The following is a 19008-nucleotide window of genomic DNA, read 5'->3' as shown; positions in this document are numbered from 1 at the left end:
ATGGGGGGTATGCGCTCTCGCCGCATGTCTCAGCTCGCCCGCCGTCTGCTCCTCTGGAGTCATCCGCGGCTGAAATCACTGCACGCCATTCATATTCAGGCAAGCTCAACCGTGCAGCCGATGCGCTCTCACGGCAGCCTTACGTCCTGGAGAATGGAGACTCCACCCCGAGTCTGTTCAGCTGATATGGGCGCGATTCAGGGAAGCCCAGATCGATCTGTTGCTTCCCCCGAGATCGCTCATTGCCAGTTGTTCTTTCCCTGACCGAGTGCTCTCGGCACGGATGCACTGGCTTACAGCTGGCCTCGGGGCATGCGCAAATACGCGTTTCCCCCAGTGAGCCTGCTCGCGCAGTTACTGTGCAAGGTCAGGGAGGACGAGGAACAGGTTGCTGGTTGCGCCCCTCTGGCTCAACCAGACCTGGATGTCAGAGCTCTCCCTCGCGATAGCCCTCCCCTGGCAGTTCCCTTCGAGAGAGCACCTACTCTCTCAGGGACAGGGCACCATCTGGCACCCTCGCCGATCTTTGGAGGTCCTTAGACGCGAGGAAGACTTAGGTAACCTCCGATTGCGGTGGCTAATACCGTCACTCGGGCTAAAGCAGAGCGCGCCTATGCCCTGAAGTGGAGTCTATTCACTGAATAGTGCGTCTCTCACAGAGAAGACCCCCGTAATTTGCCACATCAGCGTTGTGCTTTCTTTATGCCGAGAGAAGCTGGAGAGCAGGCTGTCGCCCTCCACACTCAAGGTTACGTGGCTACCATCTCCGCTCTCATGATGCGGTGGCTGGCAGCACCGTGGAAACGCATAACCTCATCATCTGGTTCCTCAGGGGCGCTAAGCGAATTAATCCACCCCGCCCCCTCTCATGCCCTCTTAGGATCTCGCCCTCGCTACACAAGCCGCGTCAGATCCCTTCGATCCTCGACTTAGTATCTTTCTGTCCCTGAAGACAGCTCTGCTGGTCGCGTTGATATCGATTAGAGGGTCGGGGACCCGGAGGCATTTTTCGATCAGTGACTCGTGCCTGTAATTGGGCTGGCTTTCTCTCACGTCCTGAGACCCCGCCCGCGATATGTGCCCAAGGTTCCTACCACTCCGTTTTAATACTAGGTAGTGAGCCTGCAAGCGCTGCCCTCGGAGGAGGCAGACCCAGCCCTTTCTTTATTGTTCAGTTTGCGTCTTGCGTATTATCCGGACCGCACTCAGGGAGTTTAGATCATCTGAGCAGCTCTTCGTCTGTTATGGCGGTCGGCAGCAGGGAAGTGCCGTACCCTAATAAGTTTTCCCACTGGATTGTGGATGCCATTCTCTCGCTTATCAGAGCCGAGGTGAGCCGTGTCCCCCGAGAGTGCGTGCGCACTCCACTCGGAGCTTCGCATCCTTTCGAGCGCACACGCAGCGCCTCTCTAAGAGACATCTGTAGAGCTGCGGGCTGGGTGACACCCAACACATTTGCAAGGTTTAACAATCTGCGAGTGGAGCCGGTTTCCTCAAGGGTATTAGGTAACCCTTGGTGATTGAGGAAACAATTCAGTGGGGTGTTGAAACACGCTTGCTGCGCCATTCTCCCTAACAAGGAGGTACGTGCGCCTTTTTATCTGTCAGTAAAGTTCCCCGTCAGGTGAGCCCTGCAGATTCCTCCGTGGCCCCCAGCACTGACTCAGCGGAGGAGTCACCTGCTGGCCCACTACGTTGTTGGTCTGCCCACTGGTCAGCCCGCGTTTTGGGTATAGGTGCCTGCTATGCGTGATCCCCACTAGGCGATTCCATATGCTTATTCCGCCACGGTTAAGTCCCCCCCTGGGTGGACCCGTGTCTTCCCTCTCTGCTAACCACTCTTTTGCTATGCGTACTCCCCCTTTTTAGGGCTAGTCCATATGTAAATTCTGCCATCTATCCCCCCTTGGGTAACGGATGGCCTCCGCAGCGTCCTCCCTATCGGGATTGCACGCTTCCCAACGTACTGTCGTATTTCCTAGAATTATCTAGATGCTCACGACTTCCCAAAAAATATATCTAAATCCGTAAGACTTCTGTTGAAGTAGGATAAATTAGGGCCAGGGACACGTTGGAGGACCGCGCCTCCCATGATGTGGGTGCGTGACGCTTGCTTGACTATCCCCTCATCTGGGGCGTTGGTAAGGTGCAGTCATTATGGCGCTTTCCATAGTTCTCCCATTTCGTGGATTTTCACAAAGATCAAATCCACTTAATAGCACTGAAGTTCCCTAACCGAAGGGGAACGTTCGAGGTTACAGAAGTAACCCTCGGGGAACGGAAGTGCTATACTCCGTCGCCATAATGACTGTCCCTTAGCTGTTTGAAAGTCTCTTCAGCTTAAAAGGATGGCGTTTGCTCGCTCCAGGTGTGCTTATATGCTGGGATAATTGGCAATGAAGCACACCTGTGCAAGCTTACGCTGCCAATTCATTGCATTCATTGGCCCGTTCAATACTCTTTCAGACAAGCGGCTTCTGAACCGAATCCTCCCATTTCGTAGATTTTCACAAAGATCAAATCCACTTAATAGCACTTCCGTTCCCCTCCTCGGGGAACGAAGGGTTACTTCTGTAACCTCGAACGTTCACCGTGGTACTCGCCAGTCATCTGAAACTCAGGCGGGACATAGTGATCTGTGCCTGAATGAGAAAGATTTTAACCATTATTCATTTTTTAATCAAATAATTGTTCGATTTACAACAGATAAAGCAGATGTTTGTCAGTTTTTGGGAATAGTTCACCCAAAAACTAAAACTGTCATCATTTACTCACTCTTGACTAGTTCCAAACCTCCCGAGTTTCTTCTGTGAGCACAATAGAAGATATTTTAAAGAAAGTAGAAAACCTGTAACCACTGACTTCCATAGTACTGTATTTGTTTTTCCGACTAACTGGCTACAGGTTTCCAGCTTTCCTCAAAATATCTTCTATTGTGTTCAAAAGCAGAAAAAACTCATAAAAGATTAAAATCACTCGAAGACGAGTAAATAGTGCCTAAATATTTAGTATTAATTGATTAGTGGATTTCCTTCTATGATGCTACGTAAGAGCTTGACCCACTCAAGGTCCTCACTACAGTTTGATACACGCTTCACAGTTTTAAGGGATCATACATACCAGCAAGACATCTGTAAGGTGCATCGGTGAGGATTTCCCCGCATCCAAAGTCGATCAACTTGATTTCGAGGATGTCCGGGTTGATCAGGAGGTTCTCCATCTTAATATCGCGGTGAAACACTTTGCGTCGGCAGCACGTTTGCGCTGCCACTGTTGCTTGCCGCATGATAACCCGTGCCACATTCTCGTCAATGATCGACTCTGAAGTATCTGAAGTATCTGAAGTGAAACAGTCACTGAGAGTAGAAAAGCCCAGCCTACTTACAATGTTGATGAACTTGACGTTCTCGGTGTGGGCAAATTTAATTGCCACCTGTTGAGCAAAACGAAGAAGGATGTGTTATGGAATTATACACAATCATTGCATTCAGAGTTTAAATTTTTCCAACACTATCTCACAGCAACTTTTTGATTTAGTGGTTAATTCGTATGAATTTGTACAATCTCATTGGTGTAATTTGCTCATCCAGGTTGACCATGCATTCTTTTAAAAACCTTACTATTACATACAAATTAATTTGAATTAGGAATTTGTACCTATTACCACTAACTGGCAAAATAGTTCAGTTTTCTCATGAGATCAGGGGGGTATTCCAGAAAGCTGGGTTAACTTACCATCTGCTAAACCCTAAACTCTCGGTTGATTTACCCAAAACCTGCTTACCGCGAGTATGTTGGTTCCAAAACAGGTGACAAGAGTTAGTTAAATCAACCTCCTGAAGATAACCGCGGGTTAATGCGCGTGCACGGCACACACCTGAAGGCATTTTCAGTAGATCGCCGAATTCACGAGAAAGTCACGGTGAGAAAAAAAGGGCAACGCACTTTACAGAGGCGAAGCTGGAGGTTTTAAACACAGAGATTACACATCTGCTTCAACGAAGGAAAGAAATATAGAATAAGAAATAGATAAGAAAAGAAAAAATAAATAATAAGAAAATTTATTAGTTCATTAAATTACACATGCCACCCTCCATTTTATTGTAATGATAAATTAAACTACTCTTTAACATCCTTTTTGAGTATGTTGACTTAAACCACACACTCTGTCACTGTTGTAAGGGATTGTTGTCAGATAGCTTTAGGTTCTTTTTATTTTGCATGCAGACGAAGTTCCTTCTGCCTCAACTAACAAGCAGTGTAAGAATTTTCTGCACTTTTCCATATTTGAATATTACTCTTGGATCACAAAATCTTTTATCTACATATTTAAATTCTAAAGTAGCTGTATAAGGTCCATCTTCAAAGATAAAGTCACATGAGCATCAACTTAAGGTGAGAAATGTATATGAAAAATATGTTACACGTTGAAAGGTGCGTGTATAAAGCAGTGTAAAAAATCATTCATTTTATTTCAGGAAATGAAGAAATGAACAGACCAAAATATTTGATTAAACATAGTTTTTTGACTAATTATATTTTTTTAGCACTCTTCCATCTGTTTTGTCTGCTTGGGTCACTGAGATTTCCTCTGGAAAACCTGCAGGTAGGGTGTCATCGTATAAGGCAGAAAAGGGTATCTTTTGTCCTCCAGCAAGTAACAATGTAGTGCCCAGTAATGATTCTATTTTATAATACAAATGTATTAAAAATAAACATTGTGTTAAGCAACATTTGCTTTATAGTTTTTTTTTTTTTACTATATTTGTGTTATACACTTGAATCATTACTTCTTGAAAATCAGCCATTTAGCCTCAACATAGTGATGAGGTGGGGTCATCACATATGAGCTGGTAAGTGGAAGCAGCAATAAGTTTAATAGTTGAAACACCAAAAGATTAAGGATAGAAAATTAAGTTGTACCTGCACACTTATACTTTGGACAAATTTTATATTATCAGTGTCCTTTAGTGACTGATGGAGCTTTAAAATCAGCTGCAATTAATGCACACAATAGCATTTAGAAACCCTGAAAAAAATATTATATTAAAAAATGTAGGTTTGTGTGCGTGAATGTATATATAAGAACGACGTCCTGCATCTTAAATTAAATATATATTTTCCTACAAAAGACAAAGCTGCCACTTATAATATTATACAGAAAAATGTGAGGGTGCAGAAGGAGAGAAAAAACACAAGATCTGTAAGTGAGATTCGAACTCGCTCCGTTGTGCGCTCCGTTGTTCTTTATCGACGCACTGTCCACTACGCTATTCCCGTGCTCTGAATCATCTGTGTAATGATACGCAGTAATGTATGACCAAGGAACTGTACAAAAGTGTAAAAAACAGTTCAGTGCCAGGCATACTGTACAGGTGGTCCTACTGCCACATTGTACAGTTGCCTAAAATGCCCTGACGCGAATACAAAGAGCTGCACTGAATGTTTTTTATGGTAAGCGCAGACCCGCGGCTTGTCACATTTGATTTCAAAAAGGTTTGTTAAATACATTAACATTATGAATTTGGTTATGAAAAAAACTATGCACTTATAACCCTCTCACAACGAAAAAACTTGTATCTGTGTGTCCACATCCATAAATATTCTCATCAAAAGAGCACGCAATGCTCAGTAAACTCTCTGAAACCGACAAACTCTGAAACATAGCAACTTACTCTCTGAACATAACCTGCTCCGGAGCAGGTTATCTTCAGAGAGTAAGTTGCTATGGCTACTTAACATACCCAGAAGTTACCTCCGATTTTGGAACCAAAGTTGAGGTTATCCACCTACTTACTCTCAAACTTACCCGGGTATGTCACATAACCGGCTTTCTGGAACAGCCCCCAGGCTGATATTTCAGTTGTTAACACTGAACAGACATATCGAGCTCCAAGAATATAAATGCAAAGAAGCAGTTTAATTAAGCACAAAAATGATAATCACATATATATTCATTATTTTTATCTGATACTCTGATTTAAAGCAGTAATCTAAATATTATTTCATGAAAATGTATACCTGAAGGCCATCTTCCAGTCGGCTTGCTGCTTGAACAAGCCCAAAGCCTCCTCTACCCAGCAGAACACCAAGTTCATAAGTGGATGAATTGATGACTTTCAAAAGATAAGTCAAAGTCAAAGTCAGCTTTATTGTCAATTCAGCCACATGTACAAGACATATAGACAATCGAAATTGCGTTACTCTCAGACCCAAGGTGCTTAACATTAATATAAAATATATATAAAAATAGTAGAGTTTAAGAAAAAGAAAATTTACAGTATATACATTGCACATAAATGTGGTCTAAAAAATATACATAGGTAATAAAATTGTAAACAATACAGTGACATTAAGGGCATATTGCAAATGAGTGCAAAGTAAACCAGAGTTGTGCAGATAAAGAACAGTATAGTGCAAAAAGAACTTGTAAACATGATAATTGTGATAAAGTGACAGTGTCATATTGGGAGGTAGTATGTTGTGTCTGCAAAAAGTGAGATGAGTATGAGTATGTGTGTGTGTGTGTGTGTGTGTGTGTGTGTGTGTGTGTGTGTGTGTGTGTGTGTGTGTGTGTGTGTGTGTGTGTGTGTGTGTGTGTGTGTGTTTGTGTGTGTGAGTGTGTGTGTATGTGTGTCAGAGTCCAGAGGTGCGAGGGGAGGAGGTGCGTGGGAAGGGAGCGGGGAGCAGAGCTGGGAGAGAGTTCAGCTTCCTGACAGCCTGATGTATGAAGCTGTCTTTCAGGCCCCGTTTACACTAATGCGTTTTAGTTTGAAAACGCATAAGTTTTGCTACAGTTACGCCATCCGTCCACCGGAGTTCTCGAGCGCCGAAAACGGAGCGTTTCGAAAACGCTGGAGAAGCCGTTTTCATTCTGAAACGCTGCTGCTCCGTCTCAGTGTGGATGATGGAAAACGGAGACATCTGAAAACGGAGGCGGGGCTGCAGACATTCGCCTCTCTGATTGGGGCTTTTCCTCATTATTGAGTAGCCTAACACGCACAGTTCAGTCCTGCATCTTGCATCTGTAAGTTCAGACTTCGCAAGTTTGATCAAGGCTGCAGTCTCTTCTTTTCAGTTTGATATGGAAAAGAGACTATACCGAGGACACGGGTAAATCTTTAAAGGGAACAGTGTACTTTATAACTTCATTCACATCACCCTGGCTACGTTGTTTCACTTTCTCAACAATAAAATGTAAACATGATATAAGGAACTGCCTATTTCCATTTTAATATTAACAATTAAACAGACAGCAGAAATGTTGAGGCGTCGTGCTGCATATATGAGCGTCATCTTCACTGTGTGGATATTTATAACTAAACGGAGCCGATAAGAACTGCCTCCTTTCAAATTCAGTGAAAATACACGCCCTCTCTTTTGCTGAATATCAGTTTTAATAATCGATAATGGCCATTATAACAGTATAACATACAATAAGTTTATACATTATAGGAAATAAAGGCAAGCGATCAGTCAATATACAGAATGTACGTGCTTACATTAATCATTAACTTATCTTTGCGCTCAGCCAAAACACGTTACCTGAGAACAATAATATATTCCAATGCCCAAAGTCAGGGAACATGTCGTTAGATAAAGACAACAAGATGAATGAAATATCCCGTTTAATAAATATAGTGAGATTAGATCCAGCGGGAGATGCTTGATGAGAAGTCTGACTAGTAGAGCTCTCATCTGGGTAGATGGGCTGCAGCGCTTGCCAAAGAGTGTGTGTGGTCACGTGATGTGCGTTTTCAGCGTTTTGGTGTGGACGGAGAGCAGTTCAGAAACGCTGGGTAAAACGCGAGTGTGGACGCGGATCGTTTTCATTCTAAAACGCCGTTTTAAAACTAAAACGCACTAGTGTAAACGGGGCCTCAGTCTGTTGGTCCTGGCCTGGAGACTGCGCAGTCTCCTTCCTGATGGCAGCAGACTGAAGAAGCTGTGCATTGGGTGGGTGGCATCTGCTGTTATGCAGAGGGCTTTACAGGTAAGACGTGTGCTGTAAATGTCCTGAAGGGAGGGGAGAGAGACACCAATGATCTTCTCAGCTGTTCTCACTATGTGTTGAAGTGTTTTCCTGCAGGATGCATTGCAGGTTCCACACAGTGATGCAGCTGGTCAGGATGCTCTCAATAGTGCCTCTGTAGAAGGTGTACATGATTGGGGCTGGTGCTCTTGCTCTTTTGAGTATGGGGAGGAAGTAGAGGCGCTGCTGTGATTTTTTGGCTAGTGCAGTGGAGTTTTTAGACCAGGAGAGATCCTCCTGGATAAATCAAAGATGCTAATATAAAATGTCAATCAGTAGAGAGTTTATTTAATCGAAGGCTATTGTCTGATTCACACATAACAGGACTATTTAAATGAAATGTAGTAGTTTGTTTCGCTGATCTTCTCTTCTTTGGTCTGAAACAGAAACAGAAATCGTGTTATTGTCATCACACAAACTGCATAAAAAACAAATATAGGCAACATGCCTAAAGTAAAGAAACTGGACATTAAAGAACAGGTCAAATAATTTCAGCAAAGATATATACACTAGATATCGCATACAGACCCTGAGCGTGCATCAATACCGCCGCCACATTTGTACAGTGCTCTCAAGGACAAAAGTCAACCGCACTAGTCAAGATTAAAGCCAATTTGAAGATGCTGGGCATTAGCGCTGTGTACGGGTGTAGTAACGAGCAAACAAGGAAAACAAAGCACAAAGGCAGAACAATTCATAGGTAAGATTAAATTTTTTACGTTTTTGTATTTTACGAACTTTTGTGCTAAACCAGTAACGTTATTGATGATAATACAGTCTCTTACTGCACTGACCATAACGCAAAGAAGCACTAACTCACACTAAATTCTAGGCTTATGCTAGTTTTGTTGAATAAAATAAGCAAACAATGCAAAATAAATATGACCACAAGACGCTGCAGTGCTAAAAACTTGTATTATTGTCGGCTAAGTGAACGAGTCGTTCATAACGGGGGATTCATTCACAAAAGAATAGCTCCCTCCAATAGAATAAGAAGTGAAAGCAGGCGAGGGGGTGTGTTTCAGGACACGGATTAGATCAAATTTAACAGGGAGGGAGGATAATACATTTTCATGCACACAAACATGTTCTTTTTCAGGAATGTCCGTGCGGTCACTTACCCATTGATGTACAAAAGTGATGTAAAATTTCCGGAATTTGAAAAAATTTGCAAAGGCCTACTAACCACTGGGAAAACTCCCGATCATAGATATATGTGTATATGTCTATATATCTCCAATGCAACTTGGTCCCATATTAATTTCAAAGGAGCGCTACCCTGTACTAAAATAGCGGCTCTATTGATGCATTCCTTCCAATAGACATCGATAGCATAGGCGACATCTAATGTAAATATCTATGTCATTTCAGAAGCTTTTATCATACAGCAACTTATTCTCAGTGCAGTGTATTAGTACTGACTGTACAGCTTTCCATAAACCTGTAAATCTAATGCCTATTACCTACTAGCTAATCAAATCAAATCAAAAATAAGTCATTAACATGTATTTACCTTAAGCCAGGCATGGAGGTTGAGGCGCTCCAGTTCAATCCGCTCTCTGGGGTCTGTCTTGAGACAGCAGCGCATAAAATCGCAGCATTCTGTACAGAAAGAAAAGAGAGACATATGATTATTACATTGAAATTTGTTGACACTTAAACGATCTAGATCTGGGATGTGCAACTTTGCTCTTGAAGGGCCGCTATCCTGCAGAGTTTAGCTCCAACACTCATCGAACACACGTTTCTATAGCTTTCCAGTGATCTTAAAAGCATTGATTTGATGATTCAGGTTTGTTTGATTAGTAATGGAGCAAAAGTCTGGCCATCCAGGATGAAAGTTGCCCTTCCCTGATCAAGACGATCATCCTTTTTAAGCCACAAGTTAATTTGTTGTTCTGTCTAAAGGCAGACATACATGGTGCGAAGATTGTAGATTATGAAGGTCAGAAGATTATATATAGTGTCAAAAACATGGACATAGGTAGACATTGCTTTCAGAGTTAATCTCTCTCTCATTCTCCCTCTCTCTCATGTATCAGCTTTTGATAAAAATCGGAAAACCAGTATACCTGATTTGTGAATTATAAAGTGAAATATACAGTTAAAGTCATAATTATTAGCCCCCTTTGAATTTATTTATTTTTTTTATATTTCCCAAATAATGTTTAACAGAGCAAGGAAATTTTCATAGTATGTCTGATAATATTTTTTCTTCTGGAGAAAGTTTTATTTGTTTTATTTCGGCTGGAATAAAAGCAGTCTTAAATTTTTAAACACCATTTTAAGGACAAAATCAATCAATCAATCAATCAATCAATCAATCAAGCCTTTATTTGTCACTACACTTTCGTATAGTGAAAATTGGAAAAATTATTAGCCCCTTAAAGATATTTTTTCTCAATAATCTACAGAACAAACTATCATTATACAATAACTTGTCTAATTACCCTAACCTGCCTAGTTACACTAATTCACCTAGTTAAGCCTTTAAATGTCACTCTAAGCTGTATAGAAGTGTCTCAAAAATATCTAGTAAAATGTTATTTACTGTCATCATGGCTAAGATAAAATAAATCAGTTATTTTTTATATAAATGATGTATTTTTCAGTTAGAGATGAGTTATTAAAAATATGCAATGCAGCAATGACCATACTAGCATCAATGATTTCCACTTCTCCTGATGGGAAAATCGCATACAAGTTCGTACAACAGCAATATTTCATGCACCTGCCTTGAGACTAAAAAATTACAACTGTTCTTTGCTGAAATGAAGATCTCACCTTCTGACAGGCCTTCTATGTCTTTTGTCATGATCCTGTTCAGTTCACGTAATGTTGGAAATTTCCAGAAAAGCATTACAAACAAGACTAGCCCGAGAGACCACACTGTCGCTGGTTCTCCGTGGTATTTGCCAGTCATCTGAAACTCAGGAGGGCAAAACTCTTCGGTGCCTGGAGGAAAGAGATTTTGTTTAAATCAACATGCCATTTTTTAATTGAATATCCATTATTACTATGCAAGAATTCATTTGATTGAGAGCTTGGCCCACTCAGAGTCAAGTATGAAAAGCCCTCAACTCATCACCACAGCTTTCATACATACCACAATAGGCTGTGTAAGCCTCATTTTGGAGGATTTCTCCGCACCCGAAGTCAATCAATTTGACCTCAAGGGTGTCCGGGTTGATCAGGAGGTTCTCCAGCTTAATATCTCGGTGTAACACTTTTCTTTGGCAGCATGTTTGAGCTGCGAATACCGCCTGTTTCATGATAAACCGAATGGCGTCTTCTTTAATGGGGCCAACATAGCTTTTTATAAAAGCGCTCAGGGGCTGACAGGGTATGGGCCTTTCCAGAACCATGAGGTAGAAGCCCTGTTCCACCTGCCAGTCCAGAAGCTCAAGAATTTCAGGAACCCTTGGGCCTTGATTGACAAGGATTTGAAGAGCAATTTCTATTGGAAGTGGTTGAGCAAAACCATCCTAGAAAGAACGAAAGTTTGGAATGACATGAGGGTAAGTAATTAATAACATAATTTAATTTATGGGTGAACTAATCCTTTAATGTTAGCATGACGTGTTTGAAATGTAAAATTGTTAGACTGAGAAGAAACAAAAAGCACAGTCTTCTTACAATGCTGATGAACTTCGTGCAGAACATGGGACAGTGTTTCACTGCCACCTGATCAACAAAACAAAAGAATGGATGTTTTAAAATTAGGAACAAAGGAAATGATGAAATAAGACTAATAGGACAAAATGAATGGCTAGATTATTATTGCAATTCAGATTCATACCTGAAGTCCATCATCCAAACGAGTCGCTGCATAGACGGTCCCAAAACCACCTTCACCGAGCTCCTCACCAATTTCATATTTGCGTGAATTGATGACTGTTAAAAGAGAAATCAGATTTGTTGGGAAAAAAATTGACTACACTTACTATTATAGCTGAATGTTAGTTATCAAAAACGATTAAACAATATGTATATTTAAGTTAGTCTGAAGCTTAAACTACTAAACTGTAGGGGTGTAACTATTCGCACCTAACCATTTTGGTGCAGGACTTTAAGTTCAGTCAATGTGTACAAAATATGGACAAAAAGACAGATTAAATCAGGGAAAAAGTGACACTGCTGGATGTTAATTCTCAGCAGCGCTCCCACACATCTCTGTGCATGAATGAACAAGAGTGAGTACAACACCTTAATAAATATTCAATGTTCCCAGAATTTTAAACAATAATTTTAGGTTCTTGCGTTTTCTGAATACAGGTGAAAAAAAGTATTTTATTAAAACTTAAATATAACTGTTGTTTTTTCTGTCAAATAAAATTTGGCAGATTTTTTAATTTTCCATGCAGCAAAGGTTTTAATAATAGTAGTTGTCTGATTTGTTTTAATGACTGAAAAATCCATATATATATATATATATGTTAAAATTTATGTTTATGATAATTAATGTAGAATTCCCTTTTTCTCACTTTTTATTTACTTGATTATTTTTAGATTATTAGAGCTCTAACTTTTATGATAATATATATTATAACTGATATTAGTAATAAGAAATTTTTTCAGTCACACTTTACAATAAGGTTCATTAGTTAATGTTAATTAATGCATTTACTAACATTAATAAATAATGAACAATACATTTACTACTGTATTTGTTCATGCTAGTTAATGTTAGTTACTGAAAATACAGTAGTTCATTGTTAGTTCATGTTAACTCATCGTGCATTAACCAATGTTAACAAGCACGAACTTGGATGTTAATAATGCATTAGTAAATGTTCAATTATGATTAATAAATGCTGTACATCTGTTGTTAATGATTAGTTTATGTTAGTAAATGCATTAACTAATGAACCTTATTGTAAAGTGTTACCATTTTTTCTTCCACACTGTAATGGAATTGAACAGAACTATATATAGTTACACCCTATAAACTGAGATATACTGTGAATGTTCATTGAATTAAGGAATGAGTGTCAAGGTAGCAAACTGACCGAAAAAGTTTTTCTTCTTCTCAAAAACACGTTCACACAAGTCAGCTAGCGAAGGCACTGCAGCTTGAAGGACATCATCCTCACTACAGTTGGACGTAGCACAGGCTGTAGGGACGTTGTCAATACTTTGAGCTGCAGCATGGTCTGAGATTTGAAGGGTTGGTGCAGTGCTGGGAGAATGGAGGACTTCACTGTGGTCATCAACATGTACTGGACAGCCACTAGTGTTTGGTTCCTCCGCTGACAGGTGTTCAGTCCTGCCATTAATATCTCGACCTAAAAAAGAAAAAACATGTAATGGATGTCAATGGTTACAGGCTTTCAACATTCTTTAATATAACTTCTTTTCTGTTCAACAGAAAAAAAACATGTACTGGTTTGGAACAAGTCGAGGGTGAATAAATGATGGCAGAATATTATTTGTTTGGTGGACTATCTCTTTAAAATGCATAACCTTGAGTTTTTAATAATACACAAGTAAATGTTGTAGTTTGATTAATGCTGTGCAAGTATTTTTAATTCTTATTTCATAAATACAATAACTAAAATTAACGGATGGAACAGTTTTAAACTATTTATCGTCCTATTAAGCTGGATTCTAATCTCTGCATGTTCAGGGTGAAGTTAGCAAACTGACCAGTCACAGTTTTCTCCATATCCTGCTGCTGGCATAACTGTGGATCATCCTTCACCTGAAGAACACGTGCAAACAAGTCAGCTAGCAAAGAGATTGCAGATGGAAGGACATCATCCTCACTACAGTCGGACATGGCACAGACTGTAGGGACGTCGTCAATATTTTGAGCTGCAGCATGGTCTGGAGTTTGAAGGGTCGGTGCGGTGCTGGGAGAAAGGAGGATCTCACTGTGGCCATCAACATGGACTGGACAGCCACTGGTGTTTGGTTCCTCCAATGACAGGCCTTCAGTCCTGCCATCAATATCTCGACCTGAAAAAAGAAAAAGTATGTAATAACTAAAAATTGTTTCATTCACATTTGATAAATGAAATATTAACATTGAAAAAGTGACACTGCTCGATGTAAATGCTCAGTAGTGTTCTGAATACTGAAACATTGACAAACATTTATGTGAATGAATAGAATTAATACATTTTCAGAGTGTTTCTTCATTTTGTACAATCATTTTTTACTTAATTGTATTTTCTAATTGTTTACCTTGCTCTTTTTTAGAATATGGGTGAGAAATGTAAGTATTTTCTATTGTTCACAACAAATGCAGTACACATTTTTTATTCTTAATTCATGTTAGCAAAAAAATAAATATCATTAATCAATGAAACATTATTGTAAACTGTTACTAATTCTTGTATTGTTTTAACCAGGCAGGCATTTATTTAAAATGTTTTAAACTGTTAATGTTCACAACTGACAAAACAAAGAAGCCATTCTAAATGTTGCCATTTTTCTCACAAACCATACTGAAATTTAACTGAACCACTTATTATTACACTTCTATTAAACTGTCATCTAGTCTGTGCATGTTCATTGAATTACTTAATGGTAAGTTAACTAACTGACCAGTTATAGTTTTCTCCATATCCTGCTGCTGGCATGACTGTGGCTCTGTGTCCTGAAGAACACGTGCACACAAGTCAGCTAGCAAAGGCACTGCAGCTTGAAGGACATCATCCTCACTACAGTCGGACATGGCACAGACTGTAGGGACATCATCAATATTTTGAGCTGCAGCATGGTCTGGAGTTTGAAGGGTCGGTGCAGTGCTGGGAGAAAGGAGGACCTCACTGTGGCCATCAACATGGACTGGACAGCCACTGTTGTTTGGTTCCTCCGATGACAGGTGTTCGGTCCTGCCATCAAGTTCTCGACCTAAAAAAGAGCAAAAAGTATGTAATAACTAAGGATTCTTTTATTCGTATTTGATAAATGAAATATTAACACTGAAAAAGTGACACTGCTCGATGTAAATGCTCAGTAGTGTTCTGAATACTGAAACATTGACAAACACATTTATGTAAATGAATGAAATGAATAAATATTCAGAGTGTTCCTTAATTTTGTTCAATCATTTTTAGCTAACTGTATTTTCTAATTGTTTATCTTGCTCTTATTTTGATTAAGGGGTAAGAAATGTAAGAATTTTCTATTGTTTACAACAAATGCAGTACACATATTTTTTTATTCTTAATTCAAGTTAGCAAAAAAATTAATATCATTAATAATGGAACATTATTGTAAAGTGTTGCCATTTCCCTTATTATTTTAACCAGGCAGGCATTTATTTAAAATGCTTTAAACTGTTAATGTTCACAACTGACAAAACAAGGAAGCCATTCTAAGTTTTACCAATTTTCTCACAAACCATACTGAAATTTATTAAACTGTCGTCTAATGATTGAATTGCTTAATGGTGAGTGAGTTAACAAACTGACCAGTTATAGTTTTCTCCATATCCTGCTGCTGGCATGACTGTGGCTCAGTGTCCTGAAGAACACGTGCACACAAGTCCGCTAGCAAAGGTACTGCAGCTTGAAGGACATCATCCTCACTACAGTCGGACATGGCACAGACTGTAGGGACGTCGTCAATATTTTGAGCTGCAGCATGGTCTGGAGTTTGAAGGGTCGGTGCAGTGCTGGGAGAAAGGAGGACCTCACTGTGGTCATCAACATGGACTGGACAACCACTGGTCTTTGGTTCCTCTGATGACAGGTGTTCGGTCCTGACATCAATTTCTCGACCTAAAAAGAGAAAAAATATTCAATAACTAAGGAATTTTTTTATTCAAATTTTATAAATGAAATATTATTTAGCCATATCAATGGATAATATAAATTATGAAGTGACTATGTGGGGTTTAGTTTTGTGGTTTCAACATGCATGTATGTGCTTGTTATGCTTTTTGTGTTTTGACCTTACCTCCTATCTTAGTTAAAGCAATGAATTGCAGTTGCATGACAATGTGAGCGTTTATGCTATGTAAAAAACTGTATGATGATGAGTTTATTTGTTTAATTTAATTTTGTAACACAATATCTATTATACTGTAATGCATTACAGATTTTCTCAGTCACTTTGGTATTGTGGCTTGTTCCGTATTGCCTCTATACAGATTGCTACAGATTAAATTAGATACTGCTCATTCGTTTAGTTTATGAGACAAATAAAACCAAAATCTCCTGCACGGGTTGTGATGAAAACTGCCCAGAGATACAAAAAAATTGTATAGGCCTACAGGCAAACTTGATCTTTAAATAAGTTTATCCAAGAGACGTGCTGGTTTGGAAATATGGAGAATAACTGAAGAAATATACTAAATCAACTGTAGATACACAATCGACTGTATGTTACAGACTTTATAAAACTGATTGATAAAACTAGGCTAATTAAATATAATATTAAAATTAATAATAAAACACTTAAACGACAACGAGTGTAGGGCCCTATATACAGACTGGTGTTCTTAACATATGATTTACCATCACTGGTCATCGTGGATGGAGTGTTTTTCTCCACGAGTTCTTCCCCATCTGAGTGGGTTTTGTTGACGGTCCTTTCTCGCAGGACTAAAGCAATTACTCCGAGTAATGTAAACATTTTAAAAGAGTAAATAGTCTAAAAAACGAGAACTTTGAAAAACCGATCTATCAAAGAGATAGTCTTCGTGTATTTGCAGACTACCAGATCTTGAGTAATGACGCAAATTCAGCAACACGTCAACTTTAGAACGTGATGGAACGTCAATTGACATTCTAAATTCCAGCAACACCAAGCTGAAACGTGATTGGCCCATTTAAAGCATATTTAAAAAAAACTGAACAAAGTAATAGACAATAATTTTTAGTTGTTTTTTCGGGTGTATGTGTGGGGACGGGGGTGTATGGAGGATAAAACCTACAAAACAATAAATAAATAAATAAATACGCAAATCTTCCAGCAAGAAGACAGGGAGGAAGAAGTAAAGTTGACATTTATTTATCAATTATAGCCATTTTAAAGTTTCACTATTTAAGAGTTGTGTATTTTGGTAAGTGATTTTAGAAATAAATGATCTGTTTAAAATGCACAAAACTCCTTGAAGCAAGTCTAAATGTTATTATTAGCTCGTTTCTGTTTTCACTTTCATGGTTTCATTCACTAACAAATCACAATCTTTAAAATTAGTTGAGACAATTTGTAAATTAACAAATAGTTTTAACTTTCTCTTTTGTGATTTGGTGTCATTTAGCCAGATTGTCTGACTCAGGAAATCACTCATACTTTTTTGTTTGGAGTACTCATTTCTAACTTAAGAGCTCAAATATTGCTATACACAATACTGTTATCAGTATTTATGTAACATTTTTAATACTCTTTAGTTACAACCACATATATCCAAACCATCTCCAAGTGCGTGGCAAGAATACAGAATCAAGAGATTGACCATCACAAAGAGCGTGTTTCATGGCAAGTGAAATAAAAATTATTTTAGTGAAACTTGGGCAAAGTTAACTGTATTTAAATATTTTTAAAATCCAATTTTTTTTTCAGTTTCAGGCCTCGCTGTTGTGCTGGATGTGAAGAAATGTTGGTACTTCCTTTGTCTTTGTTGAATGATTTGTAGAGCAGTATCGAATATGGTCAGCCCTTCCTTTGACCCACACAACAAAAGCTGAGAGGAGAAGAGACAGGTAATCTAGAGCTAAATTTGATTACTGATAGCTGAGTGATTACCTTAGGACACTGTTTTTCAGTCCTGGTTCTGAGATCTGCACACAGACTTTTAAATTCAGTCCACCAGCCCCAGGGCTTCCGGTTAATTTTCATTCCATACAAAATTTGCCACATTTAGGATCTGATTTCTTAAAAAAAAGAAATTTCTTATATAAAATTTTCTTTATATAAAATTGATTTCTATATAAAGTGGGAATCAGACCAAACAAGATGCACTGCAATAAATTATGTTTTTCTGTTTCATGTTTTTGAAATATGGAAATTAGTTTTAGTGTTTTCAATAGAATTTCTGCGCTAGCCTGCCGCTAATGACAGCACCTGTATTTAAACCGCTTTTGTCTCTTTTTACGCTTTAACAACCAAATGGATGCTTAAATATTTCAATTACATTATAACATAAATGCTGTGAAAGTAACCTTATTAAATTGAAAATAGTCACATTAATCTTTCACCGGAAGTTCATCATTGGCTGAAAAACACTAGCTGTGCATATAGCACATTGTATAGTATATGCTACTGCATTTTTTGTTATTTATTTACTTGCTATAGAAAAATCTTTAAGATTTATTTAGAAGAAAACTGAACTTGTGCTTGTTTGTTGGATAACGACTGTTGCAATGAAAACAAATTTGCAAACATTTTTCATCTTACGTTAGGGATGCACTGGTATAGAATTTTTGGCTGATACAATAACTGTAGATTTGGAGGCAGGTAACCGACTAGCCAATAAATATAATTATTTTAAAGTTTTCAGCATGACTGCTAAAATAAAAGCCAAACACATAAAGTGAACAACTGATTTTATTTTTAAAACTTCATAAAAGTTTGAACTGATCTTAGAATACTCAAAAAAAAAAAAAAAAAACTTTTTTCTACTCAAAAGAAAAATAGCAATAATTTCAAAATTACAAGGCGATTACAGACCTGTTTTCGCAATTTCACATAATTCAGCATGCCAAAAAATAAATTATTTCATTTTCTCTGCATAGCAAATGAACATGCAAGAAGCTAAATAAATATATTTTAAATAAAATGAAAATGAAAATAAAAACACTAAGCCAAAAAGAAAATGAATGAAAGAACTAAGAACTGAAATCAGGTCAAATGTTCTCAAATGAAATGTGTTACAGTAATATACTATTCTTAGTTGTTTGACATTTTTATGACAGCATTACCGCAAAATTCTCTTGTGCTTCCACAAAAATCATTACATGTCAGTTATTAATAGCTGATTTAACTTTTGACAGCATGCGTTGACTATTTCATTTAACACA

The 19008-nt window shown here is 38.5% G+C and overlaps 1 protein-coding gene and 1 long non-coding RNA gene across 5 annotated transcripts; one reads left to right on the top strand and one right to left on the bottom strand.

Annotated features, from left to right (window-relative positions):
• Positions 1 to 6133: 6133 nt before the first annotated feature.
• LOC137487498 (uncharacterized) lies at positions 6134 to 16788 on the bottom strand. 4 transcript variants are annotated; one of them, XR_012392769.1, is made up of 13 exons: positions 16501 to 16788; positions 15454 to 15762; positions 14582 to 14890; positions 13679 to 13990; positions 13042 to 13317; positions 11832 to 11926; positions 11669 to 11716; positions 11139 to 11517; positions 10817 to 10987; positions 9546 to 9634; positions 7880 to 8409; positions 6632 to 6737; positions 6134 to 6537 (listed from the first exon to the last, which is right to left on the bottom strand). XR_012392769.1 is itself a non-coding variant. In XM_073927340.1 (11 exons), exons 1-11 carry the CDS (start codon positions 16616 to 16618, stop codon positions 8359 to 8361), a joined length of 2157 nt encoding a protein of 718 aa, XP_073783441.1. In that variant the 5' UTR covers positions 16619 to 16788; the 3' UTR covers positions 6134 to 8358. The 4 variants fall into 4 exon arrangements, 1 of the variants encoding a protein (XP_073783441.1); XR_012392768.1 differs by having other exon boundaries at positions 6134 to 6737; XR_012392770.1 differs by lacking the exon at positions 13679 to 13990 and having other exon boundaries at positions 6632 to 8409; positions 16501 to 16774.
• Positions 16768 to 18759, top strand: LOC141378373 (uncharacterized). Its single transcript, XR_012392808.1, has 3 exons — positions 16768 to 16979; positions 17380 to 17467; positions 17552 to 18759. It is a non-coding gene; the product is annotated as an uncharacterized lncRNA (long non-coding RNA).
• Positions 18760 to 19008: the final 249 nt, after the last annotated feature.

Source organism: Danio rerio, chromosome 2, assembly GCF_049306965.1.
Source record: "Danio rerio strain Tuebingen ecotype United States chromosome 2, GRCz12tu, whole genome shotgun sequence".
Taxonomy (NCBI): Eukaryota; Metazoa; Chordata; class Actinopteri; order Cypriniformes; family Danionidae; genus Danio; species Danio rerio.
The sequence above is the reverse complement of the archived record's forward strand: the minus strand, read 5'-3'. Positions and strand labels throughout refer to the sequence as shown.

What these genes read in the sequence shown, in the direction of transcription:
- LOC137487498 (XM_073927340.1), bottom strand. Translation starts at nt 16,618, where the DNA reads ATGTTTACATTACTCGGAGTAATTGCTTTAGTCCTGCGAGAAAGGACC. An exon ending in ATCCACGATGACCAGTGATG is followed by an intron (nt 15,763 to 16,500) that starts GTAAATCATATG and finishes TTCTCTTTTTAG; the next exon opens with GTCGAGAAATTGATGTCAGG. An exon ending in GAAGAAGAAAAACTTTTTCG is followed by an intron (nt 11,927 to 13,041) that starts GTCAGTTTGCTA and finishes CTCTTTTAACAG; the next exon opens with TCATCAATTCACGCAAATAT.